At 37.4% G+C, this 24,788-nt stretch overlaps 1 protein-coding gene across 1 annotated transcript in view; it reads right to left on the bottom strand.

The window, feature by feature from the left end:
* Positions 1-24,788, bottom strand: part of LOC125347598 (phosphatidylinositol 3,4,5-trisphosphate 3-phosphatase TPTE2-like) — a 93,189-nt gene that overhangs the window by 55,112 nt on the left and 13,289 nt on the right. The window contains 10 exon segments of the mRNA XM_048340597.1: positions 742-795; positions 2,980-3,033; positions 3,968-4,021; positions 4,719-4,772; positions 5,477-5,530; positions 6,247-6,300; positions 6,999-7,052; positions 8,745-8,798; positions 21,534-21,590; positions 24,332-24,425. Coding sequence (XP_048196554.1) covers positions 742-795; positions 2,980-3,033; positions 3,968-4,021; positions 4,719-4,772; positions 5,477-5,530; positions 6,247-6,300; positions 6,999-7,052; positions 8,745-8,798; positions 21,534-21,590; positions 24,332-24,425 — 583 coding nt within the window.

Genomic DNA, 24,788 nt, shown 5'->3' with positions numbered 1-24,788 from the left:
TAATCTGAAGTGTTATTTTAACAAATTCAAGAATCAAAACTGAAGTTCAATTTTTTATTACTGCAACTGACTAATATGTGTGACTAATATGAATTTTGGATTAAATTTATTTTGAAATTCAATGTGAGTTTGAAGGTCTGCATCAATCTTTCCCTCTCTAATTTTCTCATCCACAGGCCCCTCACCACCGCGTACTTTTCACATCTCTTAGGTACTTTTTCCTTCTCTTGCATGGGAGGATGGAGTGAAGGACTGGGACTCCATTCACCATGATACTGGCTTTGGATTTGGGGCACCAGCCTCTCATGTGGCAGAGCTCTGGAGGGTGAGAGACAGGTACCAGGGTCTATTAACTCCATTATTTCTGCTAGTGGTGCTGCATTTCTTGCCCACTAATTTCAAATAGAATTCTCTCCTCTCATGCCTACTGTAGTTGCATCAGACATACATTATCATAATCTCTTAAGAACTTTTAGCTTCTATAACAGATTAGTAATAAGTAGCAGTCTTATGACATTTCTTTCAGACAACTAAGATAGAAAGGTATCTGGATACTACAACCAAAAGACTCTAGAAAAATAATATCAAAGTCATTGCATTGTCACCTACTACCAATGAACTTCTAAGTTCTCAATTTCTTTCTTTTCTCTGACTATGCTTCCATGTGTGTACATTTACCTTCATATATATGTGTATATACATACACACATAGGTGAAAGTGTATTTATATTTAAATCTTACCCTTCGCTGGCATCTCCTTGTTCAATTCCTGTTGTAAAATCAGATATGATATCGCTAAAGGAAGAAAACAAAACACATAGTCAGACATTGCATTATTTCCTAGACTTGATTTTTACTTCTAATTAGCTCCACTTTAACTTAGAATTTTGTAGACCTTTAAAATTCAATTTAAAGTAAAAATGCAAACAGGTCAGCAAATTGAGTGACTTGCATTCAATTCTTTACTATTAAACCCAATTCCAATGTATAACAGTATTTTATAACTGAATTGACTTCAAGAGTCAATATATATACATACATATGCATATAAATACATATATGTATCAGTAGGTCTGTGCTATATTCATGTTTGAAGAATGTGCATATATGTATACACACATGACACACACACAGCTACTTTTCATTTGTTTCTTATGTTTCATTGCTGAAATCACCCCAAGGGTATTGTCCTAATTTTAGAGGGGACCTTGAAAAGGGGTTAATAGGTACATAGAACCCATACCATGTGACTTTTTTTGTTTTGTAATAGTTGTTATTCTTCATCTTACATACTTACCTTTAAACTTCATATGTAAGTCCATGAGCTAGTATCAAAGAAGTCATATTTTCTAATATGATTGTATGTGTATGTGTTTGTCCAGTCCTGGGGCTTTGGACCCTGTCCCTGAACCAGTGCTCTACCACATGAGCCACAGCTCCACTTTTGGCATTTTGCCAGTTAATTGGAGGTAAGTCTCATGGACTTTCTAGCTGGAGCTGCCTTTCAACTGCAATCCTCACATCTCAGCTTCCTGAGTAGCTACGATTACAGGCATGAGTCTCCAGTGCCTGGTTTGAACCTTTATACTTTTTTTTTTTTTTGCCAGTCCCGGGGATTGAACTCAGGGCTTGAGCACTGTCCCGGGTTTCTTTTTGCTCAAGGACAGCACTCTACCACTTGAGCCACAGCACCACTTCTAGGTTTTTCTATACATGTGGTGCTAAGGAATCCCAACCCAGGGCTTCATGTACTCTACCACTAGGCCACTTTCTCAGCCCCCTGAACCTTTATACTCTTAATGAAAAACTTTCACAGTTAGATGACTCAGATTACTCAAGAATTGTGCTACACTATTCACAGTGGAATCAAAGGACAGGGTCAATATTTTGATTTGCCTTTTCTTTTCTTCTTTTTTTTTTTTTTTTTGGCCAGTCCTGGGGCTTGGACTGAGCACTGTCCCTGGCTTCTTTTTGCTCAAGGCTAGCACTCTGCCACTTAAGCCACAGTGCCACTTCTGGCCATTTTCTGTGTATGTGGTGCTGGGGAATTGAACCCAGGACCTCATGTATATGAGGCAAGCACTCTTGTCACTAGGCCACATCCCCAGCCTCTTGATTTGCCTTTTCAATCGTCTGTAGTTTGTAGGTACAGCTCCCCTGATCCATCTAGAATCCTGATTCTTAAATCCCTCATCCATTCTTCACGTTCACCTGGAAGCCTGCCCTTTCTACTCTCAGATAAGGTCAAGAGACCACATTTGGGAGGCAGGAGCTCCATGGAGTCTTCTGAAGAGGGATTATGCTTGGGGCACCCACCTCACAGGCAGGGTATGGAACACTTAATAGGATTTTCACCTTCAGTGTTTTCTGCTGAAGGCTCTTCTGTTTCCTGTTTCCTACTATATCCTACTGGCTCCAAATAAAATAACTGAAATGAGACCCCTTTGTATAGCTAATTAAAGAGAATTTTAAAAATAAAATTAAAAAACAAAACCTTCTCCCTTGGTATACCTAGGAGACTCCATATGCAGTATCCAAGAGTGATAAACTCTAGGAATAAGATGATTCACTCAATAGTAACTGCTTCCTAAGATGATTCACTCAATAGTAACTGCTTCCCCTTTCCTCTCCTCTCCTCTTCCTGTACCACCTTCATCTCTTTCCTCTACATCATCCACATTCTATTCTTCTTTCCCCACTTCCCTTTTCCCTGTCTCCTCTTTCTTTGCAGTGGAGATTGGACACAGAAGCTTGCCTATGCTAGATACCTCAATAAGTTGTTACTTACAATCCATCTCAAATTAAAAGACACCAAAATATTCATAAAGAAGTACACCATGACAAGACATTAAGAACAGTTTCAAGAAAAATCTTTGTTTACATGGATGCCACGCTAGTAATCTGAGTATCTGCTTACACACACACACACACACACACACACACACACACACACATACACAACAGTAATTTCTGTCTTACCTTTCAATTATTGGTTCTTTTGAGGACACTACATTTACTCCCAATGGTATTGTGCTAAAGGATTAAAATAAATATAGAAAGAAAGCATGTCAGTTTCGGTTCCAATTAGTTTTAATTGCTCTTTAACTACCACATTGATCTTCAAAACTTTCTACATAAATGCAGTAACTAGGAATCCAACATGTCATATTCCTTAGAATACAAATTTAGTAAACATTTTGTATTGTTAAAACAGAATGTTTCAAGCTGAGTAGCGTTGTTCCTGCATGTAATCCCAGCTCTCTGAATGTTGAGGAAGGAGGATTGTTAGTTCCAGGATAGCCTGAGCTACACTGAGACCCTATATTAACAACAACAAAAAAATGGACTGTCAAAAGATTTATCACCCTCCTTTACTGTTGAAATTGTTTTTTAAAAATTAGAAATAGGTGGGGCTGGGGATATGGCCTAGTGGCAAGAGTGCCTGCCTCATATACATGAGGCCCTGGGTTCAATTCCCCAGCACCACATATACAGAAAATGGCCAGAAGTGGCACTGTGGCTCAAGTGGCAGAGTGCTAGCCTTGAGCAAAAAGAAGCCAGGGACAGTGCTCAGGCCCTGAGTCCAAGCCCCAGGACTGGCAAAAAAATAAAAATAAAAAAATTAGAAATAGGACTTTATAAGGTAGTAATGAATACCTCTGAAAATAGCAATGTGTTTTTAAAAGTATATTTTATACCGACACAAGATTGCTTTTTGTAATAGCATTTATGTAACTTCACTTTTATCTAAAAGTCATCTCTTCTTATCTGAATGTTGGATTCTCAATTCTCTCCACCAGTTCAGTACATTATACCATCATGCTTTCCTTTCCAGCAATAGAATATTAAGACCATTTTGATGAGAAATCTGTTTACAAGGATGCCACTATAGTGATCTGTGTGTCTGTTTGCGCACTCGCACACACACACACACACACACACACACAGTTTTTAATTTCTGTCTTACCTCTCAATTATTCCTTCATCTGAGGGCACTACGTTTACTTCCAATGGAGTTGTGCTAAAGGATTTAAAAAAACATAGAAACAATAGCATGTCAGTTTTGGTTCAAATTAGTTTTAATTGCACTTTGACTACCAGGTTGATCTTGAAAACTTTCCATGTTAACTCAGTAAATAGGAATCCAACATGTCATATTCCTTAGAATATAAATCCAGTAAACATTTTAGTATTGTTAAAACAAATGGTTCAAGCTGAGTATCGTTCTTCATGCCTATAATGCCAGCTCTCTGAATGTTGAGGAAGGAGGATTGTTAGTTCCAGGATAGCCTGAGCTACATTGAGACTCTATATTAACAAAAAAAAAAAAAATGGAATGTCTAAAGATTTATCACCCTTGTTTACTATTGAAATGGTTCTGAAAAAATTTGAAATAGGACTTTTTAATCTAGTAATGAGTACCTCTGAAAATAGCGATGTGTTTATACCAACACAAAATTGCTTTTTGTAATAGCATTTATGTAACTTCACCTTTACCTAAAGGTCATCCCTTTTTTATCTAAATGCCAGATTCTCAATTCTCTCCAACAATTCATTACATTATACCATCATGCTTTCCTTTCCAGCAAAGAAATATTAAGAAAAGTTTGGAGGGAAATCTGTGCTTACAAGGATGCCATTGTAGTGGCCTGTGTGTCTGCTTGCACACACACACACGTGCGCACACACACACAAAGCATTTTTAATTTGTATCTTACCATTCAATTTTTCCTTCATGTGAGGGCACTACCTTTACTTCCAATGGAGGTGTGCTAAAGGATTAAAAACAACATAGGAGGAAAAGTATGTCAGTTTAGGTTCTGATTAGTTTTAATTACTCTTTAACTACCAAGTTGTTCTTCAAAACATTCCATGTTAACTCAGTAACTGGGAATCCAACATGTCATATTTGTTAAAATATAAATCTAGTAAACATTTTAGTATTGTTAAAACAGAATGTTTCAAGCTGAGTATAGTCAGAATTCTGAAAGGAGGTGGACTATCCTAGTTCTGAGGAAGGATAGTCAGATCCAGGATATGCAGAGCTACATTGAGACTCTATATTAACAAAAACAAAAATGGACTGTCGAATGATTTATCACCCTGATTTACTTTTGAAATTGTTTTTTAAAAAGTAGAAATATGACTTTATAAGCTAATAATAAGTAGCAATGTGTTTTTAATTGTATTTTTTGCCAACACAAAATTGGTTTTTGTAATACCATGTATGTACCTTTACCTTTATCTAAAGGTCATCCCTTATATCTAAATGCAGGAATCTCAATACTCTGCACCAAATCATTAGATCATCCCATCATGCTTTCCTTTCCAGCAATAGAATATTAAGAAACTTTTCATGGGAAATCTGTGTTTACAAGGATGCCACTGTAGTGATCGGTGTGCCTCCTGGCACACACACACACACACACACACACACACACACAAACACACAAAGTATTTTTAATTTCTGTCTTACCTCTTAATTATTCCTTCATTTGAGGGCACTACTATTACCTCCAATGGAGGTCTGCTAAAGGATTAAAAGAAACATAGAAAGAAAAGCATGTCAATTTGGTTCCTGTAGTTCTAATTGCTTTTTAACTACAAGAAGTTCTTCAAAACTTTCCATGCTAATTCAGTAACTATGAATCAAAATGTTATATTCCTTAGAATATAAATCTTGTTAACATTTTAGTATTGTTAAAACAAATGGTTCAAGCGGAGTATAGTTCTTCATGCCTATAATGCCAGCTCTCTGAATGTTGAGGAAGGAGGATTGTTAGTTCCAGGATAGCCTGAGCTACATTGAAACCCTATATTAACAACAACAAAAAAAGGAGTTTCGAAAGATTTATCACCCTCCTTTACTATTGAAATTGTTTTTTTTAATTAGAAATAGGGCTTTATAGGGTAGTAATGAGTACCTCTGAAAATAGCAATGTTTTTGTAAAATTATATTTTATATCAATACAAATTTGATTTTGTAATAGCATTTATGCAACTTCACCTTGATCTAATGGTCATCCCTTCCTTATCTAAATGCAGGATTCTCACTTCTCTCCACAAATTCATTGCATTATACCATCATGCTTTCCTTTCCAACAAAGGAATATTAAGAAAAATTGCCTGGGATATCTGTGTTTACAAGGATGCCACTGCAGTGATCTATATCTGTTTGTACACACAAACACACACACACACGCACACACATACAAACACAGAGAGAATTTTTAATTTCTGTCTTACCATTCAATTATTCCTTCATTTGATGGCAATACCTTTACTTCCAATGGAGTTCTGCTAAAGGATTAAAAGAAACATAGAAGGGAAGCATGTCAGTTTTGGTTCCAATACTTTTAATTGCTCTTTAATTACCAAGTTCATCTTCCAAACTTTCCGTGTTAAATCAGTAACTAGGAATCCAACATGCCATATTGTTTAGAATATAAATCTAGTAAATATTTTAGGATTGTCAAAACAAAATTTTTAAGTTGAGTATCGTTCTTCATGCCTATAATCCCAGCTCAATGAATGTTGGGGAAGGTTATTTAGTTCCAAAATATGCTGAGCTATATCGACACTATATAAACAACAGAAATGGACTGTCGAAAGATTTATCACCCTCTTTTAGTATTGAAATTGTTTTGTAACAATTAGAAATAGAACGTTATATGCTAATAATGAGTACCTCTGAGAATTGCAATGTGTTTGTAAAATTAGATGTTATACCAATACAAAATTGCTTTTTGTAATAGCATTTATGTAACTTCACCTTGATCTAAAGGTCAGAACTTCTCATCTAAATGCCAGATTCTCAGTTCTCTCCACCAATTCATTACATTATCCCATCATGCTTTCCTTTCCAGTAGTAGAATATTAAGAACCTTTTCATGGGAAATCTGTGTTTACAAGGAAGCCACTGTAGTGATCTCTGTGTCTGCTTGTGTGTGTGCGCGCACACACACACACACACAGAGCATTTTAAATTTCTGTCTTACCTCTCAATTATTGCTTCATTTGAGGGCACTTCTATTACCTCCAATGGAGGTCTGCTAAAGGATTAAAAGAAACATAGAAAGAAAAACATGTCATATTGGTTCCTTTAGTTTTAATTGCTCTTTAACTGCCAAGTTGTTTCAAAACTTTCCATGCTAACTCAGTAACTAGGAATCCAAAATGTCATATTCCATACAATATAAATCTTGTTAACATTTTAGTATTGTTAAAACAAATGGTTCAAGCTGAGTATAGTTCTTCTTGCCTATAATCCCAGCTCTCTGAATGTTGAGGAAGGAGGATTGTTAGTTCCAGGATAGCCTGAGCTACATTGAGACCCTATATTAACAACAGCAATAAATGGAGTTTTGAAAGATTTATCATCCTCCTTTATTATTGAAATTGTTTTTTGAAAACTAGAAATAGGGCTTTATAGGGTGGTAATGAGTACCTCTGAAAATAGTAATGTGTTTGTAAAATTATATTTTTTATCAATACGAATTTGATTTTGTAATAGCATTTATGCAACTTCGCCTTGATCTAAAGGTCATCCCTTCCTTATCTTTTTTTTTTTTTTTTTTTTGCCAGTCCTGGGCCTTGAACTCAGGGCTTGAGCACTGTCCCTGGCTTCTTTTTGCTCAAGGCTAGCACTCTGCCACTTGAGCCACAGCGTCCCTTCTGGCCATTTTCTGCATACGTGGTACTGGGGAATCGAACCTAGGACTTCATGTATGGGAAGCAAGCTCTCTTGCCACTAGGCCATATCCCCAGCCCCCCTTCCTTATCTAAATGTGGGATTCTCACTTCTCTCCACAAATTCATAACGTTATACCATCATGTTTTCTTTTCCAACAAAGGAATATTAAAAAAATTGCCTGCGATATCTGTGTTTACAAGGATGCCACTGTAGTGATCTCTGTGTCTGCCTTACACACACACACATACACATGCACACATACACACATGCACACATACACACACAGAATTTTTCATTTCTGTCTTACCATTCAATTATTCCTTCATTTGATGGCAATACTTTTACTTCCAATGAAGTTCTGCTAATGGATTAAAAGAAACAGAGAAGGAAGCATGTCATTTTTGGTTCCAATAGTTTTAATTGCTCTTTAATTACCAAGTTGATCTTCAAAACTTTCCATGTTAAATCAGTAACTAGGATTCCAACATGCCATATTCCTTAGAATATAAATCTAGTAAATATTTTAGGATTGTCAAAACAAAATTTTTCAATTTGAGTATCGTTCTTCATGTCTATAATCCTAGCTTAATGAATGTTTAGGAAGGAGGTTAGTTAGTTCCAGGATATGCTGAGCTACATTGAGACTGTATATTAACAAGAAAAATGGACTGTCAAAATATTTATCACCCTCCTTTAGTATTGAAATTGTTTTTTTAACAATTAGAAATAGAACCTTATACGCTACTAATGAGTACCTCTGAGAATAGCAATGTGTTTGTAAAATTACATGTTATACCAATACAAAATAGCTTTTTGTAATAGCATTTATGTAACTTCACCTTGATCTAAAGGTCATCCCTTCTCTTCTAAATGCCACATTCACAATTCTCTTCACAAATTCATTACATTATACCATCATGCTTTCCTTTCCAGCAATAGAATATTAAGAACCTTTTCATGGGATATCTGTGTTTTCAAGGATGCCACTGTAGTGATCTATGTGTCTGCTTGCACACACACACACACAGAGCATTTTTAATTTCTGTCTTACCTGTCAATTATTCCTTCATTCGAGGACACTACCTTTACTTCCAATGGAGTTGTGCTAAAGCATTAAAAGAAACATAGAAGGAAAGCATGTCAGTTTTCGTTCCAATTAATTTTAATTGCTCTTTAACTACCAAGTTGTTCTTTAAAGTTTTCCATATTAACTCAGTAACTAGGAATCCAATATGTCTTATTCCTTAAAATATAAATCCAGTACACATTTTAGTGTTGTCAAAACAGAATGGTTCGGCCTGAGGATGTGGCCTAGTGGCAAGAGTGCTTGCTTCATATACATGAAGCCCTGGGTTCAATTCCCCAGCACCACATACACAGAAAACGGCCAGAAGAGGTGCTGTGGTTCAAGTGGCAGAGTGCTTGCTAGCCTTGAGCAAAAAGAAGCCAGGGACAGTGCTCAGGCCCTGAGTCCAAGCCCCAGGGCTGGCAAAACAACAAGAACAAAAATAGAATGGTTCAAGCTGAGTATCGTTCTTCATGTCTATAATCCCAGCTCTCTGAATGTTGAGGAAGGAGGATTGTTAGTTCCAGGATAGCCTGAGCTACATTGAGACTCTATATTAACAAAAAAATGGACTGTCTAAAGATTTATCACCCTTGTTTACTATTGAAATGGTTCTTAAAAAATTCAAAATAGGACTTTTTAATCTAGTAATGAGTACCTCTGAAAATAGCAATGTGTTTGTAAAATTATATTTTATACCAACACAAAATTGCTTTTTGTAATAGCATTTATGTAACTTCACCTTGATCTAAATGCCAGATTCTCAATTCTCTCCACTAATTCATTCCATTATACCATCATGCTTTCCTTTCCAGCAATAGAATATCAAGATTCTTTTCATAGGATATCTGTGTTTACAAGGATGCCACTTTAGTAATCTGTGTCTGCTTTTCACACACACACACACACACACACACACACACACACACACACACAGAATTTTTAATCTCTGTCCTACCTCTCAATTATTGCTTCATTTGAGGGCACTACTATTACTTCCAATGGAAATGTGCTAAAGGATTAAAAGAAACATAGAAAGAAAAGCATGTCAGTTTTGGTTCCAATAGTTTTAATTGCTCTTTAATTACCAAGTTGTTCTTCAAAACTATCCATGCTAACTCAGTAACTAGGAATCCAACATGTCATATTCCTTAGAATATAAATCTAGTAAACATTTTATATTGTTAAAACAGAATGTTTTAAGCTGAGTATAGTTCTTCATGCTTATAATCCTGGCTCTCTGAATGTTGAGGAACAAGGAGACCTAGTTCCAGGATATCTTGAGCTACATTGAGAACCTATATTAACAACAACAAAGAATGGACTGTTAAAAGATTATCACCCATTTACTATTGAAATTGTTTTCTAAAAATTCAAAATAGGTCTTTATAGGCTAGTAATGAGTATCTCTGAAAGTAACAATATTTTTATAAAATATGTTTGTGTGTACCTCCGGTTCCAGGATTTCAATTTATAAAGGGCAGTGTTTATTGATTAAAAGGACATAGAGTAAAAAGATGTACAAATGTTCTTTCAGGGCTGGGAATGTTTCTCAGTGGTAGAGTGCTTGCCTGGCATACTAGAAGCCCTGGATTCTATTCCTCAACACCACATAAACAGAAAAAAGCTGGAAGTGGCTCTGTGGCTCAAGATGTTGAGTGCTAGCCTTGAGCATAAAGAAGCAAGGGACAGTGCTCAGGCCCTAAGTCCAAGCCCCAGAACTGGCAAAAAAAAAAAAATCTACTTTAAAAATTCCAAGTAGTTGCAGTTATTCTCCAATTTATAAACTGTTAGACCCATGTATAATCTACCTGAGAATTAGTTATTTGGAATCTGATGTGTCATTTTTCCTTGAAATGATTATTTATGTGGTGGTAAAAAGTATTTTATTCTAACAAAAATGTAATGATTCAAGATATAATTTCTCTCTCTCTCTCTCTCTCTCTCTGTGTGTGTGTATGTGAGTGTGTGTGTGTTTGTGTGTGTGTGTGTGTGTACTGGTACTGGGGCTTGAACTCAAGGCCTCATGCTCTTAATCAGCTTTTTTTGCTCAAGGCTAGTGCTCTACCACTTGAGCCACAGCTCACTCTTGCCTTTTTGCTGTTAATTAAAATGTCTTGGCAATTCTTTTTGCACAGGCTTGGCTTTGAATCTCTATCCTTAGATCTCAGGCTTCTAAGTAGCTAGGAAAATATGCGTGAGGGCATGGTAGCCCCATTCAATTTTTTTTTCTTTAGCTGTTATACCTGACACAATATGTAACAGGCTTTGATGGCATAATTCCAAATTCACTCAAGTTTGTTAACACATGGCCTTCCATTCCCATCTATTATCTTGCTTCCTCAGCCCCTCCATTATTTTTTCATTTTCACCCATCGTGGCTGTCTTTTGTGCTCATGAAATACAGCTTTGAGGCTGCAGGTCTGAAGTTGGGACACTGGCCTCAAGTGGTGGTAGAGCTCAGGTGACATGGGGCACATCTGGTGCTTTTAGTTTCATCCTTTTCTTACCGATGGCTTTAGTACTCGCCACAGCTACCTCCTCCTTCCAAAGATTTTCTCCTCTTTTGCCTCAATCTAACAAACTCTCCTACATATAAAACTCAATAGCTTCCCAAGGGACTGGCTGTTTCTAGGACAGACAAATGTACCAACAGAAAAAAAGCAACCCTCCTCGGCAATGTCCTCTCTACCCATCTCAGTCTATAGACCAGGCATGCTGCCCACAGTAGCTTTAGTGACAGAAATTAAAAATAAAGTCGAAAGAAATGGTTTCTGGGCTTCTTTAGGGCTGGAGAGAGAGTAAAAAAAAATGCATCATCTACATAGGCTTTGAGATACACATTTGAATTTTTTTCTGGAACCCCTATCCTAAACATTGAATAAGCCCCTGGCTACTGGTGGCAGTATATAGTTAGTGTAGTGTAGTATTCTGGAGAAAACCTTTCAAATTCAGCATGGCGGAATGTTTTGGAATATAGTGATGATTTTGTAATGTCTTCCAGACCCGTCTTCACAGAAATCATTTTTGCTGCCATATTATGGTATCCAAACAGATCATACTATGATTGTTCAAGGCCATGTGACCCCAAATCAAATATGTATTAAAGAGTAACTGATTTAGGAGGAGACAGGATTCGTGGCTCATTTGTCAGATTTATTTAAAGCTGTGGTTATATGTCAACAGGTTGTGTTTGGGGATGAGGTGGTACTATACAGAATTCTGACAATTCTGGACTTTCTATGGACTAATAATGGAATGGTTCTTCCTTTATGATGTAGCCTCTAAGTGATTTTGGATTTCTACACAGCAATTCTAATGGCTACAGAGTGATGACTTGCAAGCATTTATTCTTATCATTGCCACTGAAATAATGCTTTTAACTGATAAAACAAAGTGCTATTCTGTTTTAGTTATTTGAAGAGTAAATATCTCTGAAAGTGATATTCATTCATGTCAAATATTTATTAGGCAGAAATACGAGGTAGCATATTTTGGAAATAAGCCACTTAAGTTATTTTTGTGGAGGCAGTACTGGAAAAGTTAATCTTAAGGCCTTGAGCTTGCTATTGAAATTACTCTACCACTTGAGACATGTTGTCAATCTTTTTTCCTTTGGCTATTTCTCAGGTAGGGTTATATGTTTGCCTCAGAATGAATTCCTCCAACCTACATCTCCACTTTAACTGGGACTACAGACATGTACTACCATGTCCTAACTTGTTTGGTGTGATGAGTTCATATTTACATTTTGCTCAAGCTAACCTCAAACCTATATCCTCCCTATATCCATGATATGAGGGCCTAAAATGTATATGGCACCACACTCAGCCTTAAGGAAGACACCACTTTAAAGTTCATAATATTGATATTTTGCTGAGCAGACATGACTCACACCTAGAACCCTAGGTATTTGGGAAACAGAGAACAGGAGGGATCATGGTTCATGGCCAGCCCAAGTAGTGAATTTGTTGGACCCTCATAATTTCTTTATGGCAACACCTGGGTATGAATTCAGGGCCTTCATGTTTACTAGGCAAGAACTCTATGTATGAAGCAAGCTTAAAACCTTCTCTCCTACCAGTTATTTTTGAGATGGTGGCTTTTATCCTGCTTGAGTATATGCATGGGCAGTGATCCTGCCAATATGAGGATTCCTTTTCTACATTGGATGACAGATGTGCACAGCCATGTTTCCTTCCTCTGTTGAGATGGAGATGTGCAAACCTTTCTATTGTGGAGGAGGAAGCCTGGAACTATAGTCCTCTTGCTGTCCAACTCCCACAAAGCTGGGACAACAAATCTACACCACAGAGCTAAATTACTGATTGATAATGGATCTGGTGAGCTTTTCTGCTGGACTGAATTCTGCCTAATCCCAGCCTTCCAAGTACCTAGGATTGCAAATATGAACCATTGTTCCCAGATTTCCATAGAGACTGAGGGCTTATTTGGGTCTCACATTCTACCCGTAGACTCATCCTCATGAACTGTTGAAAATTCATATGTAGAAAGGTATAGGATTTAAAAATGCATATAGTAAGAACATGACTTCCTAGACTACACATGCTCATTCAAATTACTAGGTAGCTTAGAAACTATTGGAATTTTATTTTTCTACAATTGAGTTATTTTGAAATTTGTTTAATCACTTGAAGTAAGCTTTATGAATTTGGAATGGACATACTTGGTCTGATAAATACTTAACAACTCTTCCTTTTCTACTCTAGTATTTCTATCCAAATTAAGGAAGTGTGCACTTATTGCGTTGCTTCCCTCAGTCCAACTGTATTGTATAAGTACAAATCTCTTCTATACTATCTAAGTTCTGGATAGTTAAGTTCCAGAATCCATTATTCTTTATGTCCATCATCATAAATATCTTTCCTGCTCTAATACAAGTTAAAGGGACTCCAGGTCTAGGGCAAGGGCTCTGAAAAATGTGTGGCAGGTGTGGGTTGAGAGCCAGCCTTTCCTGGTGGCAGAGCTCTGCATAATGAGGATTTGGGTACTAGCTTCACATAGTGACAGAAGGACATATGCATGATCTCTGATTGCTGATACCCAGGGCTCTATCTGCTGCATATTTACTACTCAGTACTCCAAACCAAACAATTTTGTCCTTTGGTCCTTTCCATCACAGACTCATAAAAAGGAAAATTTATATCTTCTAAGACCTATGTCTCTCTTACTTGATTTGACCTAAAGTAAAAAGAAAGTTATCTCCAGATAGGTTTGGATTTTGACACAGTCAAAGATCCTGTATTGCCAAGTTACTCCAATTTAAATTTATGATAAATAATCCCATGCAAGTCTATTACAGTTCCTAAATGTGAGCCATTACTATTTGTACAGACATGAAGATATAGACTGATACATAATTTTAATTCTAACCACATATGTTTATGAACCTAAATATATATTTGTATCATCATATATATCATGGATTTATCTCACCTTTCATCATGTTCTGGTGAAAATTCACATGAAATTACCCTACAGAGTTTAAGCACACATATGTTTAGACATCACAGGAATTCGAATACTTTGTATTCTAGTCCAAATTACTCTGTAGCTTGTAAACTACAGAAATTTTATTCCCGGGTAAATCAGTTGTCTTAAAGCTTATGCATTGCTTTTTAGTAGATGTGAGTTTCATAGATGGACAGAGTTTGTAGGTAAGATTTATTTTGTTTGGGAAAAAAGTTTAACAACTCAGGCTTTCCATTAAGGTGTTCACAACTAAGCAAATACAATTCCAAAAAAAAATACAATTTTAGTTTTTGTGAGTTATTTCCCCAATTCAATTGTGTTGTCTAAGCACAAATCCCTTCTGCATTAGTTTTAAGCAACAGCTCTTGAAGACCACCATCCTAAGAGTCTTCATGCCATCCCATAAGGTGAAGACACTATAGGACTGACACAAGGATTCTAAAAATGGACAATGGGCTTGAGTTGAGAGCCGGCCTGTTATGGTACTGGAGCTCCTGACAGAGAGGAGATACAAAGTCAAATGCTTGGGGAAATCCTGAGGGCAATCACACAACTTCCCCTTTTCTCTCTCTTTGTTTTTCCTTTTTTCAGTATTGAGGTTTGAACAGTTGGTGTCCTTTCAATCCAAGTTTGGGTGTTTGAGGCAAAACTTCATTCCTTTTGTAATTAAACCTCATTCAATTTGTAATTGTTTTGACCAGGTCTGGCACAAAACCATGCTATGTCTACCTACAATTTGTAATTGTTTTGATCAGGTCTGGCACCAGACCATGGTATGTCTACCTATATTTCTTAGTCACTGGGATCTCATGTCTGTGCTCCCCCATCTTGTTTTAACATTTTGGTGTTTGTGTATGTGCACATGCGTGCACGTGTGTGTATGTGTATTAATTTTTCTTATTCTGTCTTTAGAAATATGTACATGTGGATATGTCTATATTTACAGAAATATTTAGAGTATTCATTAATTTCAACTAACATGTCAATACTACATCCTACAGTAGTTACTGCCGCTACTGCTCTCAGGACAAGGAATTATCAGAATATATATAGTCAGGAATAACATAACTTTAGCACTCATTTTTGGTTAAATAACTACCTACTGATTTTAGCTACTTGTGTCATTTCATATGACAGTGAACAGTAGTTAAAATCAGCAGACAGATGAAGTTAGGTCATGATTTGCATTAGAGTGAAACATTTACATGTTAATAATGTATACAGAAATGACTGTGTAATTGTTCCAAATTTAACAACCGTTCTTTAGCATTGCCATAGAATCATATGGAAACATTTAGGTTGTAGCACTGTAATTACACAGGTATTACTGATTATCAAGTCCTTCAATCATTTCCTTACTATCACTCCTTGTGTCTTTACTGCCAATCATATAGGGTAAGTTTGTAGACCAGATATACAAAAGCAAATCATTCCTTATCTATAATGGCAGCCAACAAATTACAAAAATGAACAAGAATCTAAGAGCAAGGGAACAAGTATTCATAAAATAAAGAGAAGAGAATGTGAGTTATATGTCTTTTCAGATCAATCAGAACTTTAGGGTAAAATGCATTAAAAGATACAGATTGTCTTCAATGGTTAAATTAAAAAACTCTTGACCCAATGATATGCTGCCTATTAAACACTCATTTCAATAATAAGGACTGATCAAGCCAGAAATGGATGTGAAGGATAGAAGAAGATCATTCTGGCAAACAATAAAACAAAAATGACGACGAGTAGCTGTGGTTCTATAAGAAAAAATTGACTGTAGCAAACACAGGAAAAAGGTATCAAGAAGGGCAGAAAATTATGAGAAATATATGAAAGGAGGACAATATCTGAGAAGATATATGTACACAGCTCAGGACAAGGCTCTATAAAACCAACAGTGTCAAATCAATAAGGAGACATAGAGTTGACCACAAGAAGTTGGAAGCATCATTACCCATTGCATCCAAGGAAGGGTCATTCAGACAAAAGTGTCAATTATAAAACATCAAAGATAACTACAGTCCAAATTTTTAAAAGAATTTTTAATATTATCTTTAGCTGTACAAAGGAGTTACCACTTAACAAAGATGTTTATGAATACAATATATGTTGATCAATGTCATGTCTCCTCATTCTGACCTATTGCTCCCCTAGCCACCAGGTTTGGTGGTAGGTATGCATATACAAACATATAAACTGAAATACGGTAGATTCAAGTGAGATCTGCAATAGTGTATATAAGTCCTTAGAAAGGCAAAGTCAAATTTAAGCAAAAATAAAACACCAGGAACCAGGTACTCAAAAGGGGTAGGGTGAGATCAGTATCAATTCAAAATGGATCAAAGGCCTCAATGTAGGACCCAAACCAGAAAACTATTACAAGAGGGAATTCAGCACAGAAACCAGAAAACCAAGTGTGCGGAACTGCAAGAAGGGAGTGACAAAAAGGGAGTGTGCTGAATTCCAGCAAAGCTACATCAGCCAGGGACACTCTGAGTTCATTCTAAGTTGGGGCCAAAATGGAGTCACCTGGGCTTTTAGGCTGGCCCCTTACACCATCCTTCTGTGAAAAAGTTTAGAGAGAGTGTCCAGGCACTCCCTGAGTTCAAACCCTATAGCCAAAACCCAAAGAATTAAAAAAAAAACCCTTTGTCTTTGATCTTCCATTTTTCTTTCACTTGTGGATACCCAGTGAAAGGTGTAGGGGAACCCCTTTCTTGGAGTCCCTAGAAACAGCAAGCTTAGACAAAGTAGTGGGCCTGTGGAGCGGCAAACCTAAGCCAAATAACAGGAACCCAGAGCAGCTGGACTTAGGCAAAAGAAAGGAATGGGGAAGACCACTCAGTTTGGAGGAAGTTCTAGGCCATTTTCTACATATGTGGTGCTGGGGTATCAAACCCAGGTCTTCATGTATAAGAGGCAAGCACTCTTGCCACTAGGCCATATTCCCAGCCCCTAGGCCCCTAGGCCCCTAGGGGAAGTTCTAGAAAGAGAAAGCTTAAGGCTATGTAGGACCAGGACCAGGAAGTGTATTGCTTTGCCTTGTTTACTGGAGTTTACGAAAATTATATTGCTTTGATGGCCTTGTTTACTGGAATTGCACTGCTCTGATCACTTTGAATGCTGGAGTTTACTGGAATTGTATTGCTTTGATTACTTGGATTGCCAGGGTTTACTGGAACTGCAATCACTAACAGTAATTCTGCTTCCTTTCTTTGCCTAACCTGCCAGACCACCTGCATGTGATAAATGTGATTCTTCCTCCACGACCTCCTGCGTGTGGTAAATGTGATTCTTCCTCCATGACCACCTGTGTGTGGTAAATGCAATGACTGTCTTTAAAAGCCCAGCCCTATGTGGCCCCCACACTGTTTGTCACCATTCCGGTGGTGGTGAGCAGACACTGGGCACAGATAAATAAAAACTCCTAGCCTGAAAAAAAAAAAACTATTATAAAAGAGGGAGTGGACTTCTCAATACAGCCAGGAACTTTCTGAGTAAAGATCCAGAAGCACAGTAAATCAAAGACATGAGAAATGGGATTACAGAAACTAAGAAGTTTCTGCATGGCAAAGGATATAGTTAACAAGCTAAAAGACAGCCTACAGAATGGGAGAAAGTTCTTCCTAGTTTTTCATCAGACAATGGCTTAATATCCAGAATATATAAAGAGTTTTAAAAACTAAACTGCCTCAGGCACTGGTGGCTCATGCCTATAATCCTACTCAGGACACTGAGATCTGATGATTGCACACTTGAAACCAGTAGGAATGTCTGTGAGACACTTATCTCTAATTAGCTATCAAAAAATCTAGAAATGGAGCTGTGGTGCTAGCTTTGAGCAAAACACTCAGGGACAGATCCCAGGCATTGAGTTAAAAAACAAAAACCAACAAAACTATCCCTAAACACTCAAAGAATCAATCTAATTAATAATAAATGTGCAAAAGGGCTAAATGAAAGCTTCTTAGAATAACAAGTAAAAATGGCCAACAGACACAGGAAGAAATACTCAACACTTCTGGCTGTAAAGAAAATGCAAATCAAAACAACACTGAGGGCTGGGAATATGGCCTAGTGGCAAGAGTGCTTGCTTCCTACACATGAAGCTCTCGGTTCAATTCCCCAGCACCACATATATGGAAAATGGCCAGAAGGGGCGCTGTGGCTCAGGTGGCAGAGTGCTGGCCTTGAGCGGGAAGAAGCCAGGGATGTTGCTCAGGCCCTGAGTCCAAGGCCCAGGACTGGCCAAAAACAAAAAACAAAAAACACTGAGATTCTGGTTTATCTCAGTTAGAATGGCCATTACCGGGAAGAAATACATCCACTGGAATGGATGTGGGCAAAAGGGAGCTGATTGCAACCTGGGACATCACCATAGGATACCAGAGGTGAAGAAATGAGAAAAAAACAGAGAGAGAGAGAGAGAGAGAGAGAGAGAGACAGACAGACAGACAGAGACAGACAGACAGACAGACAGAGACAGAGAGAGAGACACACTAGAGATTTCAGAGCTCACTGACTTCAGAACTCTGAGTTTCCATAAGCAAGCTTATTAATTAGGTTTAGCATAGGGAGGGTTACATGAGTATATGCACAACAAGGCATCTATACTGTTATTTTAATTATAGAGACAAAACAGATTTTGTGTGAATAACTAGCTCCTTTATTGTTTTGAGAGTGAAGACCGTATAATTCATACGTGTGTGTGTGTGTGTATTCTGTTTTATCTACATTTCAAGGTCCAACTCTCATATTTTAATCACTAAGGAAGGAGGTAGAATTCTACCCTCTTAACCCTCTCCAGAGCTGTCTGTTTTAACCTTTCCATGGCCAGTTCTCAGTGTTCCAACCTCTCAAACCTTTTCCAGGCCTTGCAGCTCAGCTTCAAAGTTCCCTACACCCAACACACTATGGTAAGAATGTAAATTTGTTTAACCACTGTGGAAAGCAGTATAGACATTCCTAAAAAACAAAACAAGAAAACCAAAAATCTAAACACAGAACTGCCTTATGATTCAGCAATTCCACTCTTAGGTATGTATGCAAAAGATTACATAGTAGGACACAGTAATGCCACTAGAACAACCATGTTCACTGCAGCACCATTTACCACAGAGAAGGTATGGAAGCAGACTAAATACCCCTCAACGGACTAATGGATCAAAAAGATATTGCATATATTTGGAAATATATTGGAAATATATTGTATATATTTGGAAATTTGGAATTCTACTTCTCTATGATAAAGAATGATTACATCATTTCAAAGAAATGGAGACTATTATGTTAAGTGAATGAAGTCAAGCCCAGAGAAACAAAGGTTATATGTTTACTCATATATGTAGAGGTTAAAATTAGTTTGTGAATATTTAGCAAATACCTTGGTGGTATGCAAGTGTAAATAAATTAACTGAAAAATGGTAGATTCAGGGGAAACCTCAAGCAATACAATTTCTTAGAAGAAATTATAATTCAACAAAATAAACACTAGCAAAAATGTCCTTGAAAGAGATGGGTTAGGGCTAATGGGAGAGGCTAGACAAATAAAGAGAAGAAGGGAGGGATGTGGTAAAAAAACAATTCAGTGTATATCCTACATAATTAAGAAAATGGGGGAGAGGGTGGATTAGGAGGGATGTGTGAGAATGTTGAAAGGGTTGGGGACTCAGCACAACACATTGTATATTCATGAACTGTCTTGTTGAATGGCAACTCCTTTGTAAAATACTTAAAGATAATACAAATAAAAAGAGAATTATGAGGGAGAGAGGAAGGAGGAGAGGGAGCCATGAGGGAAGAGGAGGTGGGACGAAAGGAAGAGGGAGAGAAGCAGGGAGGGAAGGACGGAGGGAGAGACTTCATTCAGCTTCAGTTTATAGGTAAAGCTCTCTTAATCCTTCACTGGTTCTTCACTTTCACCTTTAAAGTTATCTTTTTTGGTCGCAGATACTGCCAAGAAACTATGGGTCTGAGGCAGGCGCTCCATCTAGTGCTGAAGGCACTGGACTTGGGTACCTACCTCACATGATGGCAGCACATATGGAGGTGAGGAAAACCTTCTGGACACTGGACTCTTAACTTCATTGTCTTTTATTGGAGGATCCTCTGCTCATTGCCCACTACCTCCTTTCTGGCTCCAAATAGGATTCTCTCTTTTTTCAGCAATTCTATTACAATCCTATATACACTAACTAGCAGTAATATATACTCCAGGAAAAGGAAACTCCCTCTGTAAGTCCTTACTACTTTTCTACTTATCTAAAGACAAAGAATATCCTACATTGAAGGTCATAGGACAGGACACTAGAAACGCTATTGAGGAAACTCAATTGAGGAAACTGCCTTCCCATCGATGCTCCTAGAGTAAATATCCCATATCTAACTCTATATGCAGTGTGTATGATGTAAATATGTGCTGACACATATAATACATAACATGTAGGAATTCTTCCTGTAAGTCTGACATGACATTGGTGGATACACCAGAGTGTCCTTTTTTTAATTTAATTGGGATACTGCTAAAAATATTAAAAGACACATAGGTAGCAAATGACTTCCTAGATTCAGTTTTTCATACTTAAAATTAATCATTGACTTATAAACTGGTTGGCCCTTTAAAATCTCACATGTAAATGTTATGATTAACTGACAGTTCCTCTAGATAGGCTGCTTTATAGATTTGTCATAAATATTTGAGTCCTATCAAAAATGACTCAAGATGTGAATATAGTGCCTTACTGCTGAACCTGCTATGTTACAGCTTCAGTTTGTCGGTAGTCTCCCTCTAGTCCCATTTGATGCAGGCTTCCTAAGTCCCTCCATTCCTCTTTCCTTTAACCCAGCATGGTGTCTTTCATACCAGAGAGACTCTGGAGGATACAGGACTGACTCGGGGCTCCAGCATGATGCTGTTGGAGTGATTTTTGGCATTTACTGTCCTTGGTAATAGAGCAGTGGGGGACACATCCAGTTTTCATTATCTACTTTCTTTTCAGCTGAGCGCTTCCCACTTCCACTTCCTTCTTGTTCTAAGCAGGATTCTCTCCTCTCTGGGGCTCAATCTGGGAAAATCTCTCACACAAGTCTTATATGCTCTAGAAATGTTTATGGCTACTTATTCAAGGTCACAAGTACTATAAGAATTTCCCTCTTATGAGCTGTCCTTACTTTCCCCCTTATGAGCTGTACTTAAGTGCAAAGATAGAGAAAAGTTACCTGCAAAAGCTAATCGTCTTTAAGAAAATGGCTCCCAATGACCTTGACTATTCATATTAGTTAACTTACCTTGTTTCATTGTCTGGAGGGTTTACTAAAGCATCGGTAGATACATTTATAACTCTGCTACAAAACAAAGAGCACAAAAAGGCAGTCAGTTATTTCAGAAGGCAATGAGATTCCTAGTCTTTTAGGATTTCAGGACACAATAGTAAAAAAAAAACAAAAAACAGAAGAATCATTACAGAGATAAAGAAACAACTACAGAGCACAGAATTAGGACCTTCTGAAACAATCTCAGTGCATGGGTCTAGGGAGATGGACGAAAGCTAAGTAGAGAATTCATGAGTCCCCCCTTTTTTTTTCTTCCCCATTTCATTTACTATTCAGCTACCGTAGAGTCAATTTGGTAAGTTAAACATAGGGTAATTCCAAAATGAAGAGATGGTTTCAGGTAATAGTTTATGAATGAAAAGAAAGAAAACACTAGAACAAATATTCTAATACCAAGGACTAGTTCCTGGTGAGTATTCTGTAAGGATGGTCTAAATTCTGGTGGGATTTGGTATAGACTAAGGGTGGTGCTTAGTGGGTTAAGCCATAAAAAATTGTGAAAATAAAATTTTGGTTGTTAGAATGATTTTTTTCTTTCCTATTACATTTTTAAAGGATTTAGCTCAGTGGAATAACATGAGAAATTCCCTGACTTTCGTCCTCAGCACTGGGGAAAAATAACAGAAACACACAGGGTAACAAAATCATAATCATAACAAAAGACTGAATTTAACCAAAACGAAGTCATGTCTACATAGCTGCTGCTTTCCATGAGGAGCCCAAGTTTGATTTCCAGAATACACTGATAAATTTTAACACCAAAAGTACATAGACTACTCAAAAGGTAAGAATGTGTACACCAGGTGGTTTGTGTTGAGGAAGAAAACTGGCAGATTCAACAAATCCCATAGAGATCCAGACTACTCAGCAAACTATTTGAGGCCCCAATACTTGGGGCATTGAAAACAAGGCATCGGACATTTATGGATTCTACTAGCACTCCTTTAATGGAATATACTCTATGAAGCCAGAAACTCTCCCTTACTGCGTGGGGACACGTTACAATTTTCTCCATGTTACTTCCAAGGTAGATGAGAATAATGAAGTGTCCCAAGATAATTTGGTTATGCACAATTCTTAGATTTTTTTTTTTGGCAAACAAGAATGGCCACAGTGGAAGTTCATGGTAGATTGTGGTACTTATATTATATCTTCATAGTCATGCTTATAATTAAAATTTGTCTCAGACAAAATCTATACCACAGCTAAGCACTGGTGGCTCACATCTGTAATCCTAGATACTCAGGAGGCTAAGATCTGAGAATTGAGGTTCAAAACCAACCCAGATAGGAAGTCCATGAGATTCTTATCGCCAATCAACTAACTTCTCAAAAAAAGGTTGGAGGGGCTGGGGATATAGCCTAGTGGCAAGAGTGCCTGCCTCGGATACACGAGGCCCTAGGTTCGATTCCCCAGCACCACATATACAGAAAACGGCCAGAAGCGGCGCTGTGGCTCAAGTGGCGGAGTGCTAGCCTTGAGCGGGCAGAAGCCAGGGACAGTGCTCAGGCCCGGAGTCCAAGGCCCAAGGCCCAGGACTGGCCAAAAAAAAAAAAAAAAGGTTGGAGGTGGAGCTGTGGCTCAAGTGGTAGAGCGCTAACCTTGAGCAAAAAGCAGCTCAGGGACAGTGCCATCACCCTGAGTCCAAATACAGCACCAGCACACACAGAAAAATATCCCCACCACATATAATCATTTATTTAACAAAACATTTGATAGCCAAAAGATATAAATAGTTCATAAGCTTCTGAGAGCTCCATGTCCTTTTCTGTAAGCAAATATCACCTTACAACATGCAAGACTTATTTTCAATATATTCCCAATATCCAAGAGACTAACTTTTCCTAAGCCAAAGGCTGAAGACAGGATCCTTTAGGGCTCAACCTTCTGATGTTGCTCCAAGTTTATACACCACAGGCTTTACTTAGATTCTTATTTCTTATTAATTTTATCTATTTATATTTATTTATTTATCCTGTATATGCATTTATTTATCTATTTATTCCTATTCTTATTTCCTATTTATATTCCTATTAATGCAGTGTGAGCTACCTCTGGCTGAGTCACAGATCTTCATCTCTCTTTGGATTCTTGTTGTTGTTTTGTCTTATTTTTTTCTGGTGCTGGTACTGGGGCTTTAACTCAATATCTGGGCACTCAAGGATAGCACTCGATCACTTGATGTACAGCTTTAGTTCTAGGTTTTTGGTGGTTAATTGGAGACAAAAATCTCATGAACTTACCTTTACCAGCTGGCTTAGAACCACAATACTGAGAACTGACCTCCTGAGTAGATAGGATTACAGGCATGAACCATCCATGCCCAGCTATGTTTTCATAATCTAACACATAATGCTGATTTGTAAGACACTAATATCACTAATAAAAATTTATTTGGATCTTCACCATGGTAACAGAGTATGTTTCTGGTATTAATGGAATACCTGAAGCCCTGTGGAGATTGTTCCTGTGGAACAGAGCTTGGCTGAATACCAGTGTCTTATCCCTAACAGTGGATCTGCCATAATTCAGACAACCAGCTGTCCCCAAAGAGAATCTGAAAGGGTCTGGAACATGCCTATCCCAGTGCCTAAACTGCAGTATTTAAAGAAAAGTAAAGGCATAGAACAAGGTCTTTAATCTGTGAATAGTTTACATTTATTAACCAAAAAGGTATAGATGTGCTACTGACTTCATTAAACAAGCCTGGGTTTTTTGCTCAAAATGTATCATATTTGATTCTGATGACTTACTTATTAAATCTGTTGCCTGCCAACCAGTGGCACAAGGAAGACCAGATGTATCTGAACATCCTATCGTCATACAAGCAGCTCAATGTCAAAGAATCTTAAGAAAAGGAAAGCACATATGAATTTTATTGTTTTAAAAACAGACTTAGCATCCCCAAAATTAGGGAGAAAGCCACACACACGAAGTTTTTAGGTAGTGCTCAGCATTTCCAAATCTTTGGCCCACAAAATCATGAGATCTATGATTTTTTTAGATTTTTTAAAAATTAATTCCATGAGACATACATTCTGCATTTGCATTTCATATTTTAGTTCCAGAAACAGAAAAAATATTTTTTTAAATATTAAAAAGTTATGGCTAAAGTACAAAACCCTTTACAAATAATCCAATTGCTATGTAAGAAGACTTATTTTAATAAAACGAGTTTTAAGCTAATTTTACATCATGATAATTTATGAC

The sequence above is a fragment of the Perognathus longimembris genome, chromosome 3 (assembly GCF_023159225.1).
Source record: "Perognathus longimembris pacificus isolate PPM17 chromosome 3, ASM2315922v1, whole genome shotgun sequence".
Taxonomy (NCBI): domain Eukaryota; kingdom Metazoa; phylum Chordata; class Mammalia; order Rodentia; family Heteromyidae; genus Perognathus; species Perognathus longimembris.
The sequence above is the reverse complement of the archived record's forward strand: the minus strand, read 5'-3'. Positions and strand labels throughout refer to the sequence as shown.